Raw genomic sequence first — 21,671 nt, 5'->3', positions numbered from 1 at the left:
CGAAAATGTTTTTGAGATTCATCTGTGTTGAAGCATGTACCCATGAATATGCCTGTAGCCAAAAATAGCAACATTTTCACACCAGAACAGTTTCCTTCTTTCTCCTTCTTTGAGAGGGACATTGCCGCAGCCTGCCGTTTTCTTCCCGTGTCTTACCCTTATTTCTAAAGTAGATGGGAAGCTAGTTACTGACACTTTTTGTCATTCGTAATCTTATGCTTTTCTCCTCAGCTTCATCTGTTTCCAGGGGAAGGAAGGCTCTGTATTTAGTGACATCCATCAAAAGGACTAAAAGAGTCTTTCCTGCGCGTGTCTAATGCCCGCTTTTCCTCTTGAGCTTGCAAGGTACACTTTGAGAAACAGCAAAGCCTCGAATTTTCTTGCTGTGGTAACGGGCTTCCCCACGGAGTGGCCCTTTGGGCAAAAGGGCGGCATGAGCCCCTGTTGCACACACCTAAGGTCGGTGCGTGGGGGACATCTCAGGCGCTCTAGTGGAAACCCGTACCATGGGGAGGAATCTCGAGAACAATCCACGTAGGGAGAAAAACATACAACCACATAATCAAAATCTTTTCCTCTTTCTCCTTTAAAGGCTGACCCGCTTTCTGTCGCTCATTCCAACAATGCTATTTTCTGGTATTATAAAATGTTGCAGCCAAACAGGCTTTTGCTTTGGTTTGCCAGCGTTTCGGTGATCAAATCATATTGGGGGCCACACAGCCGTGTCGCTGCTCCCTTGGGGGCAGCTTTTCCTGTCAAGCGCTTGTTGTCCTTTCTCTGCTCATTTCCGTAAGGATCCGGTGCCTCAGATCCCCAGCCTGTCTATAGACAAACACATTCCGCTTTCCAGGGGGTGGAGGCTGGGAGGGAAAACACATCAGAAATCTGCCCGACGTCTGACCGAACACAGGAAGTGGCTCTGAAACCAGGTCTGCCTCTTAGGACTCTTCGTCTCCACAGGCAGACGGTGGCAGTACGTCCCCCTCCCTTCTTTTTGGCCTTCTCTCTTTCTGCAGAATGCAGAACCCAGAAGGCTCTTATCTGAACCCTGGGTTTGCTCAGTTGCGGCTGCTTAAACCCACCTCAGTGACAGACGCAGCCTCTGGGCCAAATTGATCTGGTTATCAAGGCCACACTGTCAGTGACCCACAGGCTTTGCCTTTGACCCCCCCCCCCCCGCCCCGGCCCCCAGAAAGAGGATCTTGGCACGACTGACGTTGGCCCCACTGACAGGGCCTTTCTGTACCTCAGCCACGCCCAGCTTCGCTAGAAGGTGGGGTGGAGCCAAGTGTCTCCTGGATTAACAACCCCCAAATCGACTAGATGCCAATTGCTCGTGCGCTTTGCAGTTCTTGGGGAGCAGCTGCGAGACTAAGGCGGTGGCTTCACGTGTGCATTCACTCCAAGGGCCACGGGGCGCCACCGAGCCTGTCTGGGCTTTCCAACCAGCTGCCCGCTCAGCCTCAACGAATGGAACATCTTCGCGCCATTCCCCCCCCCCCCGCCCCCCTGTTCCTCCTGGAGCCTTCCCCGCGCCCAGTAAACGGCAGGTCTATCCTCCCAGTGCCTCAGGCCTTGAACCTCTCTTTCTGTCACACCCACGTCATCTGTCAGCAAGTACTCTTGGCATTGCCTTCTAAAGACAGAAGCCAGCCACTTCTCATCACCTCCATTGCCACCACCTGGGTCAAGCCCCCATCATCTCCCTTCTGGATGACCGCTGCTTGCCCCCTTAGGCTCTCCGCTTCCGGCCTTGCCCCAGACCATCCAGTCTACACCCAGCAGCCCGAGGGAGCCTCATAAACCATGATCTGTCTTGTCCCTCCTCTCCTCGAACCCTTGTGAGGGCCTACTCAGGCTAAATGCCAAAGTCCTCACGTGCCCACAGGCCCTGTACTGATTGCGTCCCATACCCCCTCTCTTCATCTCCTAAAACCCTCTTTCATCCCCTGGCTCCAGCCCCAGAGGCTCCTTGCTCTCTCTAGAACACGCCAATTACCCACCCACCGCAGGGTCTTTACACTTAGTGTTCCCTCTGCCCAAAATGCTTTGCTCACAGGTGTCTCACTTCTTTCGGGTCTTTGCTCCAACATCACCTTCTCACTGCAGGACACTTCATTCATTCATTCATTCATTCATTAGCCCTCACCACCCCCAGCCTAGTCTATATACACCCTATGAAGGTGGGTACTTTTCCCATTTTGTTAAGGGCTATATCCCCAACGCCTAAAGCCAGGCCTGGACTATAGTAGACACTCAATGAATATTACTTAATGAATAAACGCTTTGGGGCCAGTCACCATCAAGTATCTTCCATATCAATTTCTATAATCGTACAAGTGCTTAGATAAACCTGTGCACAAGAAAGGGGTGGGGCATAAAGGCCAGAGCGAGTGGTGAGTTGTACACGGGGGACAGAAAAAGTCCCCTTCGCGGGGAAGGGAACAAGCTGGCAGAAAAGTTGGGAGACGAGGGCCTTTAAAGCCAAGAAATCATACAAAGGCACGGAGGCATGAAACAGCCTGGCACGTGTGATGAGTTGCAGGTAGTAGAGAACGCAAAAGATGGATCTGGAGAGGCAGGCAGGAGAGAGATGATGGAGATTTCCTTGAGAGACACGTCGTTATCATACTCATTTTAGGCATAAGGAAGTGGAGAGATGTGGCCATACAACCAATAAATGTCACAGATGGAGCCTGGACCCTTGCACCGGGGACCCGCCAAAGGGTTTGGAGCAAGAAGGTGGCACAATCCGGTCTGCGTTTCGCCCCACCGGCAGCGTGAAGGGTGGATGAGGCAAGGTCTCTCTTCAGCAGGGAGAGTATCCAGGGAGAGAGAGTAGGAGCCCAACACAGGCAGTGGCAGCGGGGGCAGAGAGGATAGAGGCCCCTGGGAGACGTTGGATATGGGGGTTTAGAGAGAAAGAAAGGGGACTAAGACACATCCCAAGTCTCTAGATGAGATGCTAAGTGAACAGGGAAGCCACTCAGTAGGATAAGAAATAAAGGGGAAGAACAATTTGAGGAAGGTCTTAATGAGCTGAGGTATAAAACAGAGTATTGAGGTAAGATATACATACAGAAAAGTACAGCCCAGTGAATTGTCACTGTCGAACACACCCGTATAACCGCACTCACATCAAATAGCAGAATATTGCCAGCCCCCGAATGGCAACCGTGGGCTTTCACCTTGCTGCTCCCCACGCCAGATGTGACCAAGACCCTGACGTCTAATGACATAGATACTTTTAAATGGATCCCTATGGTGTGTCCACTTGAGCAAGGGACCCTCCACTCAGCCCTGCAATGTGGTGGCCCACTGTATGAATTTGCCACGTGTACCCATTCTACTCTTGATGGGCATGCGGGTGTTTCCGATTTGGGGTTACTACAAAGACTGCTGCTGTGAGGAATCCAGCACAGGTTTTGGTTAGTTGGAGAACATATGCACGCGTTTCTGGTGGGTACTTAGGAGCAGAACTGCTGGGTCCTAGGGCGCATATACATTCAACCTTCCTATAGGCTGCCACGTAGTTTTTCAAAGAAGGTAGACCAACTTACATCCCCACCAACAGCACAGGAGAGTTCAGGTTGCTCCATGACCTTGTCAAGACTTGGTTGTGTCCAAGTTTAGGTAGGAAGAGACACCTATGGGGAGATGCCCGGTAAGCCATTCAAAGCAAGAATTGTAATCTTGGGTTTAGCGACATTTATGAGGCGGGTAGAAGAAGCAGAGCTCTCAGAGAAGACTGACAAGGGTATTTAGAGTGATGGGAGCACCAGGTGAACTGTGTGATGGAAGCTAAAGGAAGAAGGAAGGGACCGAGAGCATATTGGAGCATGAAGACATAAGGTCAGTGTTGGAAAGAGTCCATTGGGTACGAAAATAAGAAGTCATTGGTAACTTCTTTTGCTAGCACAGGGCTTGGCCTCCAACCAAGATGGCGCTCCTAACCTTCATTGCTATCTGAGAGGATTAATTCTGCCCATAGCAGGTAGGCCAAGGAATCTCTAGGAATGAATAACCGGTGTACGAGGGCCCAGGAGAGACAGCAGTTTGGGGCCGCAGGGGAGGGGTAGCCCTCAACTGCTCTGACTAAAACATATGCTCCCCTTAACTCCCATTGCAGCCTATGCAGAACCCAGTGGAGTGCTCACCGTGTGCATCGTCCAGTGGTCGGTCTTCTCATGGGTCCTCAAGCCCCTTGTGGGCAGAGAGCAAGGCTTCCATTTCAGAAGGCCCAGGCCCTGGGGCAGTGCCAGGTTCACAGTGGACACAAAAAAAAGGGGTTTGCAGAAGAAGTAAACATGTATTATTTAAATGAAGGCACAGTTTGAAAAAGATAGCTTTTATAATTGTGATACAAAAGATGAGACCATTTCTCTACTCTCAGTAACAATCTGAAAGGGATGTGTGTGTGTGTGTGTGTGTGTGTGCGTGCGCACGCGGCGGGGGGGCATAAGATTCAACTTTTAGATAGGAAAGTGGTTGAGGGACTTTTATTTCCTATTGCCTACACTCCAGTTTTGGTCAAGATTTTTATAATAGGTATGTGCTGCTTTTGTAATCAGAAAAGAAATGAAGATATCCATTTTGTTGAAAATGGAAAACGGAGCTTTGGTACTTTAGCAAGCACTGCCTAATGGAATCTTCTGCCGTGATGAAAATGTTCTGTACCTGTGCTCTCCGGTACATCAGCCACTAGCCACATGCGGCCAGAAGCACTGAAATGTGGCTGGTGTGACCGAGGAATTGAATGTTTAATTTTATTAATTTTAATTAATTTGAACGCAAGTAGCTTCATGGGACTAGTGCTTATGCATTGGGCAGCAGAGTTTAAACAATCAGTTTATGCTAATGTATACAAACTCTTTTCCTATTAAATTGTGCATTCAGGGCACTCACTCTTAAGCGACCGACTTCAGCTCGGGTCATGATCTCATGGTTTGTGGGTTCTAGCCCCGCGTTGGGCTCTGTGCTGACAGCTCAGAGCCTGGAGCCTGCTTCGGATTCTGTGTCTCCCTCTCTCTGACCCTCCCCTGCTCATGCTCTGTCTCTGTCTCAAAAAGAAATTTTAAAAAATTTAAAATTTTTAAATTGTGCATTCATTCTCTTTATTCGTACTTCTATAAAGATACTTTATATGTTAGTTTTATGTTAAATTTGACATAGTTTTCCCACATTACTTATACAGTATTTACACTTTGTGGTTTGATATTTCCTGTACATTACAGACAAACCTTAACAAGATTTTCTAAACAATTTGTTAATCCTAAATAACCTAAATGTGTCAAGTGCGGGGGTGCCGGGGCGGGGACTAGGAATCAGCTCCCGACTGGCACATAAGGCAGACCCTAGGGATCCTGTTGCTGCTGCTGATGATGAAGAAGAAGTAAGTAAAGGAAGAAGGTAGCACTTAATGTCAAATTTAACAATGTAAATTGTAAACATTGTTTAAATACTAGGTTCTCAAGTACGTTTTAAAAAACACACATAGAAAAAAGACTGGAAAGATTGATATGAAAATGTTAACAGTGTTGCCTTTGGTGATAAGAAATACGGGTGCTTCCCCACCCCTCTTTGCTACATTATTTTCCAAAATTCTATAAAGAATGAAAATAATACGGGCACCTGGCTGGCTCAATCGATAGAGCATGTGACTCTTGATCTCGGGGTCTTGAGTTCAAGCCGCGTGTTGGGGGTAGAGTTTACCTAAAAAATAATAATAATGATCCTTCTCTGTTTAATTTTACTGCCCTTGGTCTCTCAGGATCTGTGGATGTTTTTCCTGACATATATATTTACTTAGTTTGACTTCTTCCCGAAGGGGCTTTGTTAACTTTTATGTGACTATTTTCATTTCACTTCTCCTTGTTGAATTTGTTTCTTCTTTTAACTTGATTTTCTCCTCTCTTGTCCTTTTGCTTAGCCACACTGGGACTGTCGTCTACTGAGGTATGTTACAGTAAGAAGGCTGGGATTTACATGGATACTGTTCTTAAAGATTTTCCTAGCTCAAAATAATGTTTAGGATTATCCTTTTTTTTTAAAAAAAAAGGTACTTTTTAAAGGTACTTTATTCTGGTGGTGGCAAGAGCCCATTTTATATGGGCAAGTTCAAGATTGGTGTTTTAATGAGAGAATGCAAGTGAACCAGGTCTTAATTCAGGCGGTGTGATCATGAATCCATTACCTTTTAAAACCGGATCCCTAAAAGGGACCTCCAGAAGTAAGCAGCCTGACCGTGAACCGGGCCCCGCCCCCAAACCCTGAAGGTAGCTATAATGGGGTGAGCGGTGCTCCCCACGCGGTGCGTCTGTGAGATCATTAGCTGTCCATCCACAGTGGCGGACATTTGTTTATCTGGACTCAAAGATGAGTGGCAACTGTATGTCTTAAGCCTGGATTAGTATGCCAGTTGTGCTGCTCTTGTGCAAAAGCGGCCACAGAATACAGGTAATGAATGAGCAAGGTTCTTGAACACAAACTCTTCCAGTGGCTCTGGCCACGGTTGCCTTTGCCTGTGATCTTTCTTTCTTTCCCCTGAAATTTTCATACCTGGAGCATTCTCTGTATTTTTATAATTTTTTAAATGTTTATTTATTCTCGAGAGAGAGACAGAGCACAAGCGGGGAAGGGGTTACAGAAAGAGGGAGACACAGAATCGGAAGCAGGCTCCAGGCTCCGAGCTGTCAGCACAGAGTCCGACGCGGGGCTCGAACTCACAGACCGTGAGATCGTGAGCTGAGCCAAAGTCAGATGCTTAACCGACTGAGCCCCCCAGGCGGCCCTACCTGTGACTTTTCTGACACTCCTTCCCCTCTGGCTTCCCGCAGGATGAGGGTGAGGACCCCTGGTACCACAAAGCATGCAAATGCGATTGCCAAGGAGGTGCCAATGCCCTCTGGTCTGCTGGCGCCACCTCCTTAGACTGCATTCCGGGTGAGTGTCTCCTCTGCTTAGGGCACCGGATCCTCGCGGTGTCCTGGGGAACGTTGTTTCTCCTTTTCCTTTCGCCTGGCCGAGTTAACCCCCCAGCACGCTAGGCTCTGGGTTTCCTGCAGTTGGCCTCCGAACTTCAAATCCCACAACGGCCACTGCTCCAACATACCACACGGATGTCATTGTTCCGAAACAGCTTCCTGCCTCTCTCCCTGGCCTGGGTGAGACGGTGAGATGGCGCCTATTTTCAATGAAATGGACTAACGGAATTTGTGAAAATAAGTCAATGGTAGGAGGCAGGGCGTTCTGACAAGAGGACAGCCTTTTGAGTCAGAGAGTCCAGAGCTGGAATCCTGCCTGCCTCCCTTCTTAGCTCTGGGACTCCCCCTTGGGCCTTTTTCTGTCAAAGGGAGGTAATAGTACTGTGCCCGAGGGTTTACTGCTCAGCGAACAACCATGTTCTCCCCCACGTTCCAGCCCCTTTAGAGTGGCTCCAGCCGAAGCGAGCCGCGTCCCTTCCAAAATGAACATTTAAGGGCTGGTACTTGACTCTCCGGCTTTCCCTTCCCTGCTTGAGAAATGGTTCCTCCTCCAGTGTGGGTCCCAGGAAATTGAATGGAGCAGAAACCCTGCCAACCCATAACAGACAAGTCACCTGAGTGAAAAATAAACCGCTGTCGTGTTAAGCCTCTGAAATTTCCAAGACAATTTGTTCTGCAGCCTAACATAGCCCTTCCTGGCTAATACGAGCGTCTTCCTGTAAGGTTCCTGCCAGCAAACTTTGTAAAGGACCAGATGCTAAATATTTGTGGCTTTGCAGGCCCTAGGGTCCCGACTCCTCAATTCTGCCTTTGTAGTACGAAAGCAGCCGCTGACAATATGTAAATACATGCGTGTGGCTGTGTTCCAATAAAACTTTATTTACAAAAACGGGCGGTGAGCCACATTTGGTTTAAGGGCCACAGTTTGCTGACCCCTGCTCTTAAGAGTTGTCACGAGGAATAGATCCTCGTAGGCATGCGGGGTACCCAGCAAACTGTAGCTTACGAAAGGTCTGCTCCTTTTCTTCCTGCCTCCTGAGAGCTCACACTCTGACTTTCAGGGACTTGGGGGCCCAGAAAATCCTTGCAACACTCAGTGCTTTGCATGGCTCAGAGCCTCTTTTGCTCAAAACTGTGCTCGTTACCCTCTGCAGGGTACATAATCACCTAATAATAGCTCCGCTAGAGACAGTATGTGTGTGCGTGTGCGAGCTTCTCTTCATTATTTCATTAAATTTGCATTAAAATAGCATATTGTGGGGGAGGCAGCGGAGAGTCTCCGACGGCCTTTGCTGCCTCCCCTTCCCTATTTACTGAAGGGGTAGGAAGTGGTTTGTGAATTCAGTCTATCGGAAAGGAACAGTGGGGCCCCTGTCATGAGGAAAGCAGCAAGTGCTGTGCAGTCTGGTGGGCTTCTCCTGGATGCCCCACTGTGCTCCGCGGCAGGAGCTCCTGCAACCATTATATACTGGTGTGGTCTGCCCAGTCAATATTGAAGCACCCTCCTTAATAATCCATTTAAAATTCAGTTCCACCCTTTCTCATCATGTGTCTATTATGTGCCAGGCACTGATGGGGAGGCAAAAAAAAAAAAAAAAAAAGAAGGCATTATCTCCTCCCTGAAGGAGTTTCCCATGCAGTGGAAACAAACGTTCTCTTCACTAGAGACACGAAGACCTTACTGGAACTCCATTCCGAGTTCTAAAAAAACCCACCAACTTGAAAAGAGATTATTTATGCAGATTGATCCAATCGACTGTGAAGTTGAGGAGGGCTGTGTGTTTGGGGAATGTGAAGTCAACCGGGGTCCCCCGAGCTCTCTCCCCTAAACACTTGCCGTGCACTCAAAGTTCCGAAATCGGAAATTCTTTTAGTTCACGTGTTCTCCACTCCCCACCATCTTCTGTTTGTTTTTCCTCTCATTTTATTTTTTAATGGCACAGACATTTCCGGGAAGAAACAAACACAACCTAAGGGTTACACGGTTGATTCATTGGCGTGAATTGGTTTTTTTCCATGAAAGAGATGGTTCAGGGCAGCAGGACTAGACGCCCATCAGTGCCTCGGGTCCTCAATGGAATCTTAAGAACGCTGCTTGGTCTCTCTGAGACCAGTGATCCTGAGACTCACTGCTTCCATCACAGGCCGCCTTAGGAGGGAAGAAGAGCCTAGGAGATACAGAAGGACGGGAGGGAAGGTCACTGGGAGCTGCCCGGAGGTGATCTCGGGTGCACACTGGCTGCTACTGTCTAGTGGTCCCACCCACAGAGGAGAAGGTGCATTCTGGCCTCCTTAATCTTCATCTTAACACTATCAAAACGACTAAAAGGTCTGTCCTCCACAGTTAGCTAAGATCACCTTGGCCCTCGGAGGGGGAAGAATAGGGTAAAGAAAATATCCAAGCCTAAGAAACCCAGTGATTCGTGAATGCTTTGCCTTTACTCTAGATTTTATACCTCTATATTATCTTCGAGTTTCTACTCCATTCTATAAACATTATTCTATGTTCCACTACATTGTCATATAGGTTCAAGCCTAATACATGTGCATGTTAATATTCATGTCTCTCTTGTCAAGAACGTCCCTGAACTTCCTTGTGTTTCTCTAGGTAAATGTTCTTTATAACCATGTCTGGCTTTCACGCCTCCCGACCGCGAGATTATCTACCGAATAAGAAAGGCTAGTATGCTACGTATAGTCTGGATTCGCAGCACATTATGAACACGCCTTTATCCACGTAATATCCGTGCTTTATCCACTTGTACCACACACGATGTAGGTTTCTCCTTAAAATGAATGTACAAACGTTCTTTTTCTACTTAAGATGAGCATACCAACAGGCTTCATAGCTACCCTAACAAACTGGCATTGGGCAGAAAACGTGGGAAGGACATATTCCGTGTAAGTCTGACGAGGATCCCCTTAATTCCTCCAGCAACATTATTCGTGCCACTTAATCCTAGTTTATACTCAATTGACAGTTTCCTATGGCTTAGAGCAGTAGGTGTTCTCTGGGCTGGGCGACCTCGATTTCCTCCCTGAGCTTTCCGCTTCCTGTTTCTGCTGTCTTCTCTGCTTGCTCCTAGAGGCCACCCGAGACGGGCGATAATCTGTGTTTATCCCTTCATTCACCATCCAGTCAATAACTATCGAGTGCTTAGCATGTGCAGGCATTCTGCTCAGCTCAGAGGATACAATGGTGAGCCAGAGAGCCCAGAGGAGCCGATAAATAATGACAAGGATGGGGAATAAGTGAGAGGAACAAGGTGGCCGGCAGAGATCTGAAGGAAGAGCAGAGTTGGCCGGGGGAAGGAGGAAGAGAGGGGACGGGAGTGTCACAGGCAGAGGGAACAGCCTCAATGGAAGGCCTCCAGGCCCGCATGAGGACCCAAAGGGAGCCCAGCCAGGACCGTGGAAGGAGGAGGAGAGGGGAAAGGAGGAGTCGGGCAAAACAATAACATAACTTGACTGCAATTGACCCCACAGTCCATAGAGCGTGAGAAATGCCACATTTTCTATTTTTCCAAGTTTAAATAACTCCAGTTTGAGTCCTCCTCATGGCTAGCGAGGAGTCTAAAGACAGGACTGTTAAAGGTCCTTCCTCTCTCCTTGGACTGCATCAAACTCCCGTGGGTTTGCAAGGGCTGCCTGGGGGCAGGGCGCAGACTCAGGCTCAGGCTCAGGCTCAGGCCAGGTGGCAGGCTCCCTGCCTGGCCCACAGCCCCACTTGAAGGCCAACACCTCACTGGGGGGTCTTCTCCCTCTGAACCAAGCTCAGCTCAGTCCCGGGGACCTTCCCAAGTTTCCTGAGGGTGTCCAGAGCTCAGGGCTCCCTGGCCCCATCTGTGGTCCAGCCCCCTCAGAGGAAGCATGTCCCTGCTGAGCTCAGGCCCCTACCATGAGCACGCCCCTTTCCCCCAAAAGGGCCAAAGCCCAGATTCTCCAGTCCCCTCCTGTAGCACAATCAGCTAATTCCGGTTGGCACCTAGACCTTCCAAATCCATAAATCTGAGAGATGCTATGTGGTCTACAGCCTCTCCTCTCTCAAATCACACACACACACACACATGAACACGTGCACACACAAACCCAAGAAGAGCCCCAACCCTTAGGAACCCTCTTTCTTGGGGAGATGTACAGGGGATGATGGGGGCAGGGCAGAGTGGGAGGGGGGGAGTTAGATTTCTTCCCGGGTGAGTCTTCGCCAGAAAGACAAACGTGAAAAACTCAAGAAGACATCAATGTATTCCCACGAATTCACCCTATTACACCGATAGAATCTGTTGCTCTTGGCCAGCGACATCGTGGAGGCAGGTACTGCTGTGGGTCCCCTTTCACAGATAAGGAAATTGAGATCCAGAAAGGTTAAGCAGCTTGCCTAAGCTCACACAGAGACGGGGATCCGATCCCAGCTCACACTGACTCTAGACAGACATTCTTGACCTTGGCTGCCCATTACAATCACTTGTAGCTCTACCCCTCACCCGGGTCCTACCCCAGACCAATGACGTCAGAATCTCTGAGGGAGTGACCCCAACATTAGCACTTCTGTAACTCCCCCCCCAATGATACCCAGGTTGAGACCCATCAGAGAGTCTCTGCTTTGTGCCCTGGGCCACACCACTGGTTTCTGGGTTAGCAGCTGGGTAGCTAGAGGCACCAATACCTGACAGGAGCACTGTAAAGGGGCAGGCTTGGGGCTTGGATACTGAAGGGTACAGTTTGGAACGTGTGGGTGTGAAGCATCTTTGGGTCACCCGGGTGGAACTGTTCACCTGGAAAATGGACAATGGGATAAGGCTTGGGGCCTGGGAATCAGGCACTGACCCCCAGACGCCAGGCAAAAGCCATGGGGATGGTGAGATCATCACTTTCCTGGAGAGTGTGGGCAGGGTCCGTGTCTGGACAAGCCCTCACCAGCCTCCAAGGCCACTGCCACTGGCTTCGTCTCCCTAGGTTTCCACTCTTAACCGTTAGATGGGCAAATCGGAAAGAGATGGCAAAAGAGACTTAAGGGAAAGACACAGAAAGAGCAAAATGCCAAGAATAAAGCCATCAGGAGTGGACTTTTCCTTCCCCTCTGCTTTTCCTTCCCCTCTGCTCCTTCCCTCCAAGCTGGTGGCCCTGGAGCAAGAAAAGGAAGGTTCAAGAAGGAGGGGCCTTAGAGACACTCACAGTTAGCATTTAAGTGACAACCTTGGGCCCAACTGAAAACCAGCTTTCTGATGCTGGGGCCTTGGCCCACCTTCTGGTGGCATGGGCTTGTCCGCCAGGTCGGAGGGAAATTGAGGAGGTAGAGGGGCCCCCAAGGCCATGGGCACCAGGCCCCTGAACCTGCCAACTGACAAATGCCTTCTCTCACAGGCCAAAGTTTCCCCAGTGTGCTTTGAAAGTGTGCTTGTTAAAGATGAGGCTGCTCTGGGGGTGGGATACTGAAAACTGCATCCTTAACAAGCCCTCCTGACGATTTGACCGCACAAGGCACGATTGAGGGGCCCGTAAATCACTCCTGTCCTCTCTCCCAGGAATTCCCGTGATTTTAGTAGGCTCCATCAGCCTTGGGGACTTGATAAACCACAAGTGCTGTCCCCTCACTTCCAGCCCCACTGGCTAAAACTAATGGCGGAGGTTGGACCTTTTCCTTTGGTGCATCGGGCAGAAAGGCAGTGAAGCCTCCCTGGTCAGAGGCCTGAAGCTGTCTTTCTGTCTTCACTCTCTGAGGACAGGGCATGACTGCCTCTGCGGGCATTCTGGTCTCAGGATGCATGGCATTCAAGCTTTTGCATGCTTCGTTCAATTTTAGTGACTTTTGGAAGCTATCCTCCAGAAAGACCCCAGCACTCGTTTCACTGTTGGAAAGGGATGATGCCCCAGTCAGCATGTTCAGCTCTTTGATCTGAACTCAGATTGGCACATGGACAAAAAATAATTTCACTTACTTGAAGTTTATTCTTCACGATCGGAAAACTAAGAGAATGTGTAAGTTTACCATTTGTTTTTTACAGAAATATAGCTAGACTTGTGTTCGGTTGTCAATAAGGGATCCCCTGAAGAGTGGCTTAGTGAATTACTTTTGTTTTGACTCCTGTAGTAAAAAGAGTAGGGGTAGGGAGTTGCTTAAGGATATCAGGGCTGAGGTCTCGGCGCTTCTTTTGGCCTTACCCCCGTTGTGCAAGAAGCCACTGCGCCAGCCATCAGGTCTTCTTTCTAGGCAACGGGAAGAAAAAAGGGGTGAGCAAAAACGGATCAGAAATCCCCAGCAGACATCGTCGTATATCTCAGTGGTCAGAAATTGTATCACGTGGTCGCTTCTAACCGCGAAAGAGGCCGGGAAAGATTTTTTCTAGCGCCTACACTGCTGCCTGACAAAGTTAGGGTTCTTTAGTCGAAAACAAGGGGAGAACGGATGCTGGGCTGGCAATCGGCGGAAGTCTGTGACCAGGTAACCCAACACTAAATGTGTTTAGAAATACGTGAGAAGCAGCCGACGGTTGACACGTAAGAACCAGCTTTGGCTATTCTTATTTGGAAAAAAACCAGTTCCTTTCAACTGTACCTTATTCAATAGTCACTCAGGTACATTTCACCCCCCCACACACACACCTTTTTTTATTCATCAGACTAGTGAGAAGACGGCACTTTACGAGCGAGAAGTCAGTCTCAGTATATAATTGCCCTTCTTGCCTCTGACCATTGCTTTGTTCCTATAATTAGCATCATATGCTGCCCGAAGACAGCTGGGGCCCCTGACGTCATCACGCCGGACGGCTAAAAGTGTGTTAATGAGGAAAATAAAGAGTACGGCACTTAACTATGATATTTCCCTGGGAACCTCTTGGTTTTGCAAATGTCTAAGTTTGTGGAGGAGGTGAAGTATTTCTCCCTCCCTCCCTCCCCCACCTCAGGTTGCCATAGAGCCCCTTTCCTCTGCTTTTGCGAAGGTTGAGTCTCTATGGCAATCCTTTGACTTCATCTTCACTCTCTCTCATAAGAGCAGCGAATAAGTTGAAGACCCATTGTGGAGTGCGCTGACGAGCAAAACATTCTCCACCTACCAAAGCACGAAGGAGACGGTCTGACTTGGCACGTCAGTCATGTCGGGTTTGTGGAGTGTTGCGATGTGATATGAGTGTTTTGAGGTGCGTTGTTTTTCCCTTTCCAGAATGCCCATATCATAAGCCCCTGGGTTTCGAATCGGGAGAAGTTACACCAGACCAGATCACCTGCTCCAACCTGGAGCAGTACGTGGGCTGGTATTCCTCGTGGACCGCTAACAAGGCCCGGCTCAACAGTCAAGGCTTTGGGTAAGCAGGGCAGGTGGCTCAGGCGGTTTTTCTCATGCGATTTGAAAAATGTAGGTCTCTGTAAGAAAAAAATGGCAGAATGCATTTATTTATTCAACAAATATTGACTGAGTGCCTTCCGTGTGCTGAGGACTGTGGGCAAGGTGGCGGAGGTCCTGGCCTTCAAGAAGCACACAGTTTAGATGGGGAGAGGGACTCTACCTGAAGGGCACGGATGGGGATGGTGAAGGTCAGCAAAGTTAGGGCACAAGTGAGATAAGGCCAGAGCTCTGGTAGGCAGAAGTCAGATCTCAGATCGTGAAGTCACGTGAAGAATTATGGTAACTATTTTAGGCATAATGAGAGGACCCGGAATGTGCATTAGTTAGAGTACAAGTTTGTACTGCTGTAACAAAGAACCCCAAAGTACAGAAACTTAAATAACATAAAGGTTGATTTCTTGGTCATCTAAAAGTTTCACTAGGCCCTGTAGTTTCATTGTTATGACGGCTGATGGTATCAGGGGTCCAGATTCTTTCTACCTTCTTCTGTCATCCTTCACATGAAGCTGCCATCTCAGGGCCCAAAATGGCTACCCTAGCTTCCACTAGCACATCACATTCTAGCCAGGGGGGAGAAAAGAGGAGCAGAGTGCACAAGCATAATCCTATTGGCTACTTCTGCCCACATCTCACCAATCAGAATTTAGTCAGGTTGTCCCACCTAGCTGCAAAGGAGACTGGGAAATATGAACTTTTCTGGGTGGCTGTTTGCCCAGATAAAACATGGTGGTGGTGGTGGTGGTGGTGATGGTGTTCTATTGCTAAAAGAAGACGGGAAGAGGATACTGGAGGACAATTAGCAGACTCTAGCAGTGAAAGATTTAAAGCTGGGGAATACCACAATAAGATTTGTGTTGTAAGAAAATTCTGGCTCAGGGCGCCAAGGTGGCTCAGTCAGTTGTGCATCCAACTCTTGGTTTCAGCTCAGGTCATGATCCCAGGGTTGTGGGATCAAGCCCCATGTCAGAAGCCATGTTCAGCAGGCCGCCTGCTTAAGATTCTCTCTCTCTCTCTCTCTCTCTCTCTCTCTCTGCCCCTCTCCCTTGCGCATATGCACTCTGTCTCTCTCAAATAAAAGAAAAAAGAAAAAAAGAAAAGAAAAAAGAAAAATCTGGCTCTTGTGAGGAGAACTGTTTAGTTGGGGGAAGTAATTAGTGAGGTGAGCTAAAGTAGCAATCCAGGCAAGAATTGAGGATGATGTGGGTCAGGGCAGTGCCAGTGAAATGGAGAAAAGTAAATGACTTTGAGAAACACTTGAGATGGAGTCAATAGACGGATTGGATGTTTGAGGCAAAAAAGAGAAAGGGACAAAGATCTCTCTCGGATCGCTGGCATGAACACCCCAGAGGATGGGGGTAGCATTCTGAAAGATGAATATTGGAAGGAGGGGCTGGAGACAATTAGGAGTTTACTCTTGGACATGTTTCTTTGGGGATGCTGTACAGCACCTAGAAGTTGTCTAGACAGCAAATGATTCTCAGGTTTCGGGATTTAGAAAAGGTCTGGGATGGAAGTTAAGATTTCAAGAGCCACGCAAGGAGCAAGTCTGGAATTAGAAGAGAAGGCAGCCAAGGACTGAGTCCCGAGAAGCTAATTAATATGCAAAAAGTAAATAAAAACCTCAAAGGGGAAATTATAGGTTTCCACAATTCATGAGAGACATAGCTAAAAAACAAATCAGTTCCCTCACTGGTTGGTTTGCTTTATAATTGCCAAAAGCTCTTCCAGAGCCACTTGGATCAGTGTTCTGCACATGGGAGACACTCTCTGAAAGCCATGAATGACAGCACTGGAAGGAGACGCAAATATGTATAAAGGGACTGAAATTGGGGTGAGACTCATGGAGAAAGAGACATCAGGAGAGACTAATGAAAAGGGAAGGGAGCTGGTGGGTGCAAAAACCATGCATTTTCATGATTTGAAGACAGACATACTCAACCACACCCCAAAGGTGATTTCAGCAACACTCAAAGGCACTTCTTTGACAGATCAGTTGAATCTGGCCATTGTTCTTTGGTCAGTGGAGATGCTGGGAGAAAGAGAATGATACAAGTATGACAGAGGCTGCACACTTCTTGGAGACAGGCCTTTTGGTGCTTAACGGATTGCAGCTCAGACTGCCCGCACGTTGCAGGGGTTCTTTAGGCACTGGCGACCCCTCAAAGGGCCGTGCCTCTCAGCTCTTTGGAGGCTCTCATAGGAAAGGGCTCCTGGTGATTTGCTGTGTTCCTGGCAGGTGCGCCTGGCTGTCCAAGTACCAGGACAGCAGCCAGTGGCTAGAGATAGATCTGAAGGAGGTCAAGGTGATTTCAGGGATCCTCACCCAGGGGCGCTGTGACATTGATGAGTGGATGACCAAGTACAGCGTGCAGTACAGGACCGATGAGAACCTGAACTGGATTTACTATAAGGACCAGACAGGAAACAACCGGGTAAGTTGGACTTACCCCAAACCACCTTTAGCTCATACTCTCTGGGACTTCCCTCCCGTTCCTGCCCTGTCACGCCACTGACTCCATGGCAAGGGAAGTCATCCGTGCTTCTTCCCCACAACATGGTCTACTCTCTGACAGGGCAGGGTCTTTTCTTGCTGTATCCTGGATGCCCAGCAGTTTGTGAGTGAGCACCACTCTTGCATGCAAAAGAAATCTTTGTTTGAATTCTCCTACCAGCTTATAGTTGCTCAAATGATCAAAACTGGCCATTTGGACTATTCCAAACTCCGTGGGCCATTGAACACTTTGCTGCATACATGTGACTTGACCTATTATTGATGTGGCTAGGCCCTTGTCCATTTATGTAGATATGGCCTCTCCTTACCATTGAGACTGACTTCCAGGAAGATCTGGACAATCCAGCAAGTTAGCCACTGAACTATGTAAATGATTAAAATGACTCCAGCAATGAAGACACAGAGGAACTTGAACCTTTGAGCAATTTTATATCCTACTAACCTCTAAAGGCCAAGCCCCAAGTCTTGTTCACAGTAGGCTCTTGATTAAGTGTATATATATATATATATATATATGACCAATATTTTATATATATAATGTCTATTTGCAATGAATTAAAAACTCACTAGCTGTTTGGAACCGTTAACTGTCCTTTTGCCTGAGAGTAAGGACTTCTGAGGCTAATTTGGACAATCAGATTAAGCAGACACGTGTGGCTGAAAATCAGAAGGCTTTGTACCCTGTGATGACAAGTTGTACAGCAAGACAGCCACGGGTTGAGATTTCAAGGAGTTTGAATACAATAGGAGAAACCATCTTGATACTTAGACATTTTATTTCATTTTTGATCTTGTTAGCTGGCTTTTCAAAAAGAAACGGAGAATTCATTTTCAAGTCCTGCCTGCATTTCTGAAGGCCTTGACGGTTCTTTGCAAAGAGGTACTCCACTCAGGCACTTGGGCAATCTGCAGGAGCCTGTTCCAACCTCCCTCTTCACCTGTCCCAACTTGAATAGATTCAAGGGCAAACGGCAGAGAGAAGGGGATGTGGGATGTTGCTATTGGGAAGAAAGGCAAGATCATGGCACACGAGGTCCTTCTTGTTTTGTAGATAGATGAGGCCAAAGTGGCAGCCAGATTTTTTGCAGGAGATAATCCCAGAAAGAAATGAAACGCTCCAGTGTCATCAGGCAGAGCTCTACGACTCTAGAAAGACTGCCAAGAATGATTTCTTTGGAAACGCAGCCGAACAGCCACGGCACCTTTTTCCATCAGGGCCACTGCATCATGCTATGCTGCATCCCAAAACACATGAAGCAGGACCTTTTCCTCCCTACTTTGGGTACTGCACTCCCCCTTCCAGAATCTTCCCTCTAGTTTTTATGTCTTTTCTTTTCTAAAAGCAGTCTTCCAAGTCTAAAAAGTATTTGCCATTGGTATGGAGGTAGAGATACACACTTAAGCTTTGGCTCACAACTTCAGGGCCAGCTCACCAGTTTTTACTCGAGCCTCACTTTGGATCCCTTTGGAACAGAAGAACATTCCTCCTGTATGTGCAATGCGGTCCTTTTCAAAATTGGTCAAAATGCAAAGAATCAGAACACAGAATTGGTGATGAGAATCAAGAGGCATTTTCCATTAGTGCCATCCAATAGAACCTTCTGTGACAATGGAAATGTTAGGATCTGCACTGTCCAATATGGAAGCCACTAATCACACACAGCTATTGAGCACAGGAGCCATCATCAGCGCGGCTGAGGAAGGAAATTGTTATCTAATTTTAATGCATTTAAATTTAAATAGCCACGTGTGGCTAATGCTCCCATACTGGCTGGGGAAGCTCTAGATGTCCCCAGAGAATCACTCGGAGATGCCTAGAACATGCAGGCACTAACACACAAGTTCAGATTTCGGGCATATGCAATTCTCTGACCTTTGACCACTTTCTGAGATTTCCCAGACTTCAAATTTGGGGCCAGCTTCAGATAGGAATCGTTCTTCCTTTTCCCTCCCCTGATGCGATGGTGATAAGATTTCCTCTCTCTTTAGGTTTTCTACGGCAACTCAGACCGAACCTCCACGGTCCAGAACCTCCTGCGGCCCCCCATCATTTCCCGCTTCATCCGGCTGATCCCACTGGGCTGGCACGTCCGCATTGCCATCCGGATGGAGCTGTTGGAGTGCGTCAGCAAGTGTGCGTGACGCCTCCTTCAGCTCGGCACCTGCCAGGTGGGGTGGAGGGCGCAGAGCAGCCTGTAGGGGAACATTGACGCGACCAGGGCTTGAACAGGGTGACAAACAGGGCTGAATTTTACAAGCTCTTTTCAATGAAGAGCTGGGCAGAAATAATTTCTTTTTTTTAAGACGTAGTTTCCAATGTCAATGAGAGAGAAAGAAAAATGAACTCATTCCCCACTCAGGGCCAAAGAAAATAAGAACAAAGAAAATGTCCCTAAAGACAATGTTCATCAAAAGCCTAAGTAGCAGGGGTAATTTTCTGCTCTCGGGTTTTTGTGTTTGGCCTGACAGTGTGAAAGGTGTGGTCTCAGGGAACACAAAGGAGCCCAGATAATTTAAAAACCCTTTTGCTTCACCACCCTGAAAACAGGAACAGAAGTTTCATAAAACCTTGATTTGAATGCAAATGGGTAGCAGGCTTGCGGTCTCTCCGGGGTTTTCACCAAATTAGGGCCTCTCACAACTTTAGAGCACCGTGTATGCAGACGGAAAAGATTTGGGGTGACTGGGGGGCCGAAAGGCATAGTCGGGAGCCTGTGTCCTGGTCTCCTGGAGGCTGGCACCATCACCCCAGGTAGGAGGGCCTCCCCTGCTCTGCGCCTTCACCCCCACGCACACAAGGACTGTGGAGCCACAAAAGCTCTCATCACATACAGATCCATTCTAGCAAAGTTTTCCAGTCTGTGGTCACTATTTGGGTAAATACATGGGACGGGCTGCATGTGTAAGTAGCAAAGTTTCTCTGTATTTAGGAACCCCACATGACCGAAGCACACCAGAATTTCCCTTCATCTAGGGCTACCATTTTTCAGCAGGATTCACATTTTATTTTATTTATTTATTTATTTATTATTTTTTTTTTAATTTTTTTTTTCAACGTTTATTTATTTTTGGGACAGAGAGAGACAGAGCATGAACGGGGGAGGGGCAGAGAGAGAGGGAGACACAGAATCGGAAACAGGCTCCAGGCTCTGAGCAGTCAGCACAGAGCCCGACGCGGGGCTCGAACTCACGGACCGCGAGATCGTGACCTGGCTGAAGTCGGACGCTTAACCGACTGCGCCACCCAGGCGCCCCAGGATTCACATTTTAAAACCAGTTGGCACAGGAGCTAGATCACTGGCTACATGGAGGAGGCCCATCAGCTAACCACATGCTTTGCAGGAAGTGGGCAGACCGCAAGTCCTAAGAAGGGATGTGGATACGTTTCTTGTGACCCATGGTTAAACTTCACCCCTTGCCTTGCAACACACAAAACAGGCCTGCTCCTGAGGCTGAAACCTCCTTGGGAAGGACCGGGCCTGGCATGGGCCTGGCCTTCCCCCTCCTGGAGGAGCTCATGAAGCTGGGACCTTTCGGGAAGAGTCTCAGTCTCCTGAGTTTTCAGGCCCTTCCCTGGGGAGAGGCTGATGACATGGGGAGTGGGCAGGAGAGGTATATGAAAGTAGGAGCTGAGAGGGGGTGAAACTGGGGGATGAGGGCCCTCTGACAAGACTGGGGAATCCGAGACTGTCCTGGCCCTGACACAGCACAGCCTCTACTAGAGGCTTTCTCCTGAGTTACTTTCTGTTTTCAAATGCCAAGCCGAGTGAAGACTCACACTAACATGATCCTGGACATCACATTCACCTTCTCTGTGAGGGGGAAGCCTCCTAAAAACCCCAAATCTCTTCCCTGGTGTTTTGTGCTTAGAACAGCTCTATATTTAACCCACCATCCTTTTTTTTTTTTTTTTTTAACGTTTATTTTGAAAGAGTGAGAGAGGAGAGAGAGAGAGGGAGAGAGCATGCATATGCACGCGAGCAAGCAGAGAAGGGTCAGATAGAGAGGGAGACAGAGGATCCGAAGCGGGCTCTGCGCGGTCAGCAGTGAGCCTGATGTGGGGCCGAACTTGTGACCTGTGAGATCATGACCTGAGCTGAAGTCGGACGCTTAACCGACTGAGCCGCCCAGGTGCCCCTAACCCACCATCTTTTTAATCCCCCAACTGTATACTTGGACCTGGAAAAATGCTTCCCTTGCTCAGTATTCTCTCAAATACAAACATATCAAATTCAAGGTAGGGAAAAAAAAAATCCTTCTCTGGCCTTTGGACACATGAATAAATCCATTTAGAGCAGACGCCTCATCAGAGCCCCTTACTGAAAAGCTGAATGAACTTTCATCATGACACGGATTGTCAGAGAAAATGGTGGTAGCCTAAGAGCTCAGGTCCTCTACAGTGGTCACATCAGACACAGGAGGCGAGTACGGTTAAGAGGAAAGAAGAAAAGAATGAAACTGTGAGGCAGTGATAAAGGTTCTCCAACTAATTGTTCATGTTGGAAATGTTTGCTTTGTAAAGGTTTAATGAGATAAAGTCACATACCGTACAAATTTCAACCATTTCAAGTGTACAATTCAATGACTTTTAGTAGACTCAGAGTTGAGGAACCATTATCACAATTTTAGAAAAATTTCATCACCCCACAGAGAAACCCTGCACCCATTAACCATCACCTCCCAACCTACTCGTCCCCGCAGCCCTAGGCAACCACTGATGGACTTTCTGTCTCAGTAGATTTGCCTATTCTGGACATTTCATATAAATGGGATCATTTTCTGCCTGGCTCCTTTTGCTTAGCATAGTGTTTTTCCAAGTTTCATTCAGGTT

At 48.1% G+C, this 21,671-nt stretch overlaps 1 protein-coding gene across 1 annotated transcript; it reads left to right on the top strand.

Moving 5' to 3' along the window:
• Nucleotides 1-3,361: 3,361 nt before the first annotated feature.
• Nucleotides 3,362-18,982, top strand: RS1 (retinoschisin 1). The gene is made up of 7 exons (XM_047076347.1): nucleotides 3,362-3,428; nucleotides 4,130-4,288; nucleotides 5,930-5,955; nucleotides 6,837-6,942; nucleotides 14,146-14,287; nucleotides 16,565-16,760; nucleotides 18,830-18,982. Exons 1-7 carry the CDS (start codon nucleotides 3,362-3,364, stop codon nucleotides 18,980-18,982), a joined length of 849 nt encoding a protein of 282 aa, XP_046932303.1.
• Nucleotides 18,983-21,671: the final 2,689 nt, after the last annotated feature.

The sequence above is a fragment of the Lynx rufus genome, unplaced genomic scaffold (genome assembly GCF_022079265.1).
Source record: "Lynx rufus isolate CCGP_SWC_20201006 ecotype Redwood Valley unplaced genomic scaffold, mLynRuf1.p SCAF_14, whole genome shotgun sequence".
Taxonomy (NCBI): Eukaryota; Metazoa; Chordata; class Mammalia; order Carnivora; family Felidae; genus Lynx; species Lynx rufus.
The sequence above is the reverse complement of the archived record's forward strand: the minus strand, read 5'-3'. Positions and strand labels throughout refer to the sequence as shown.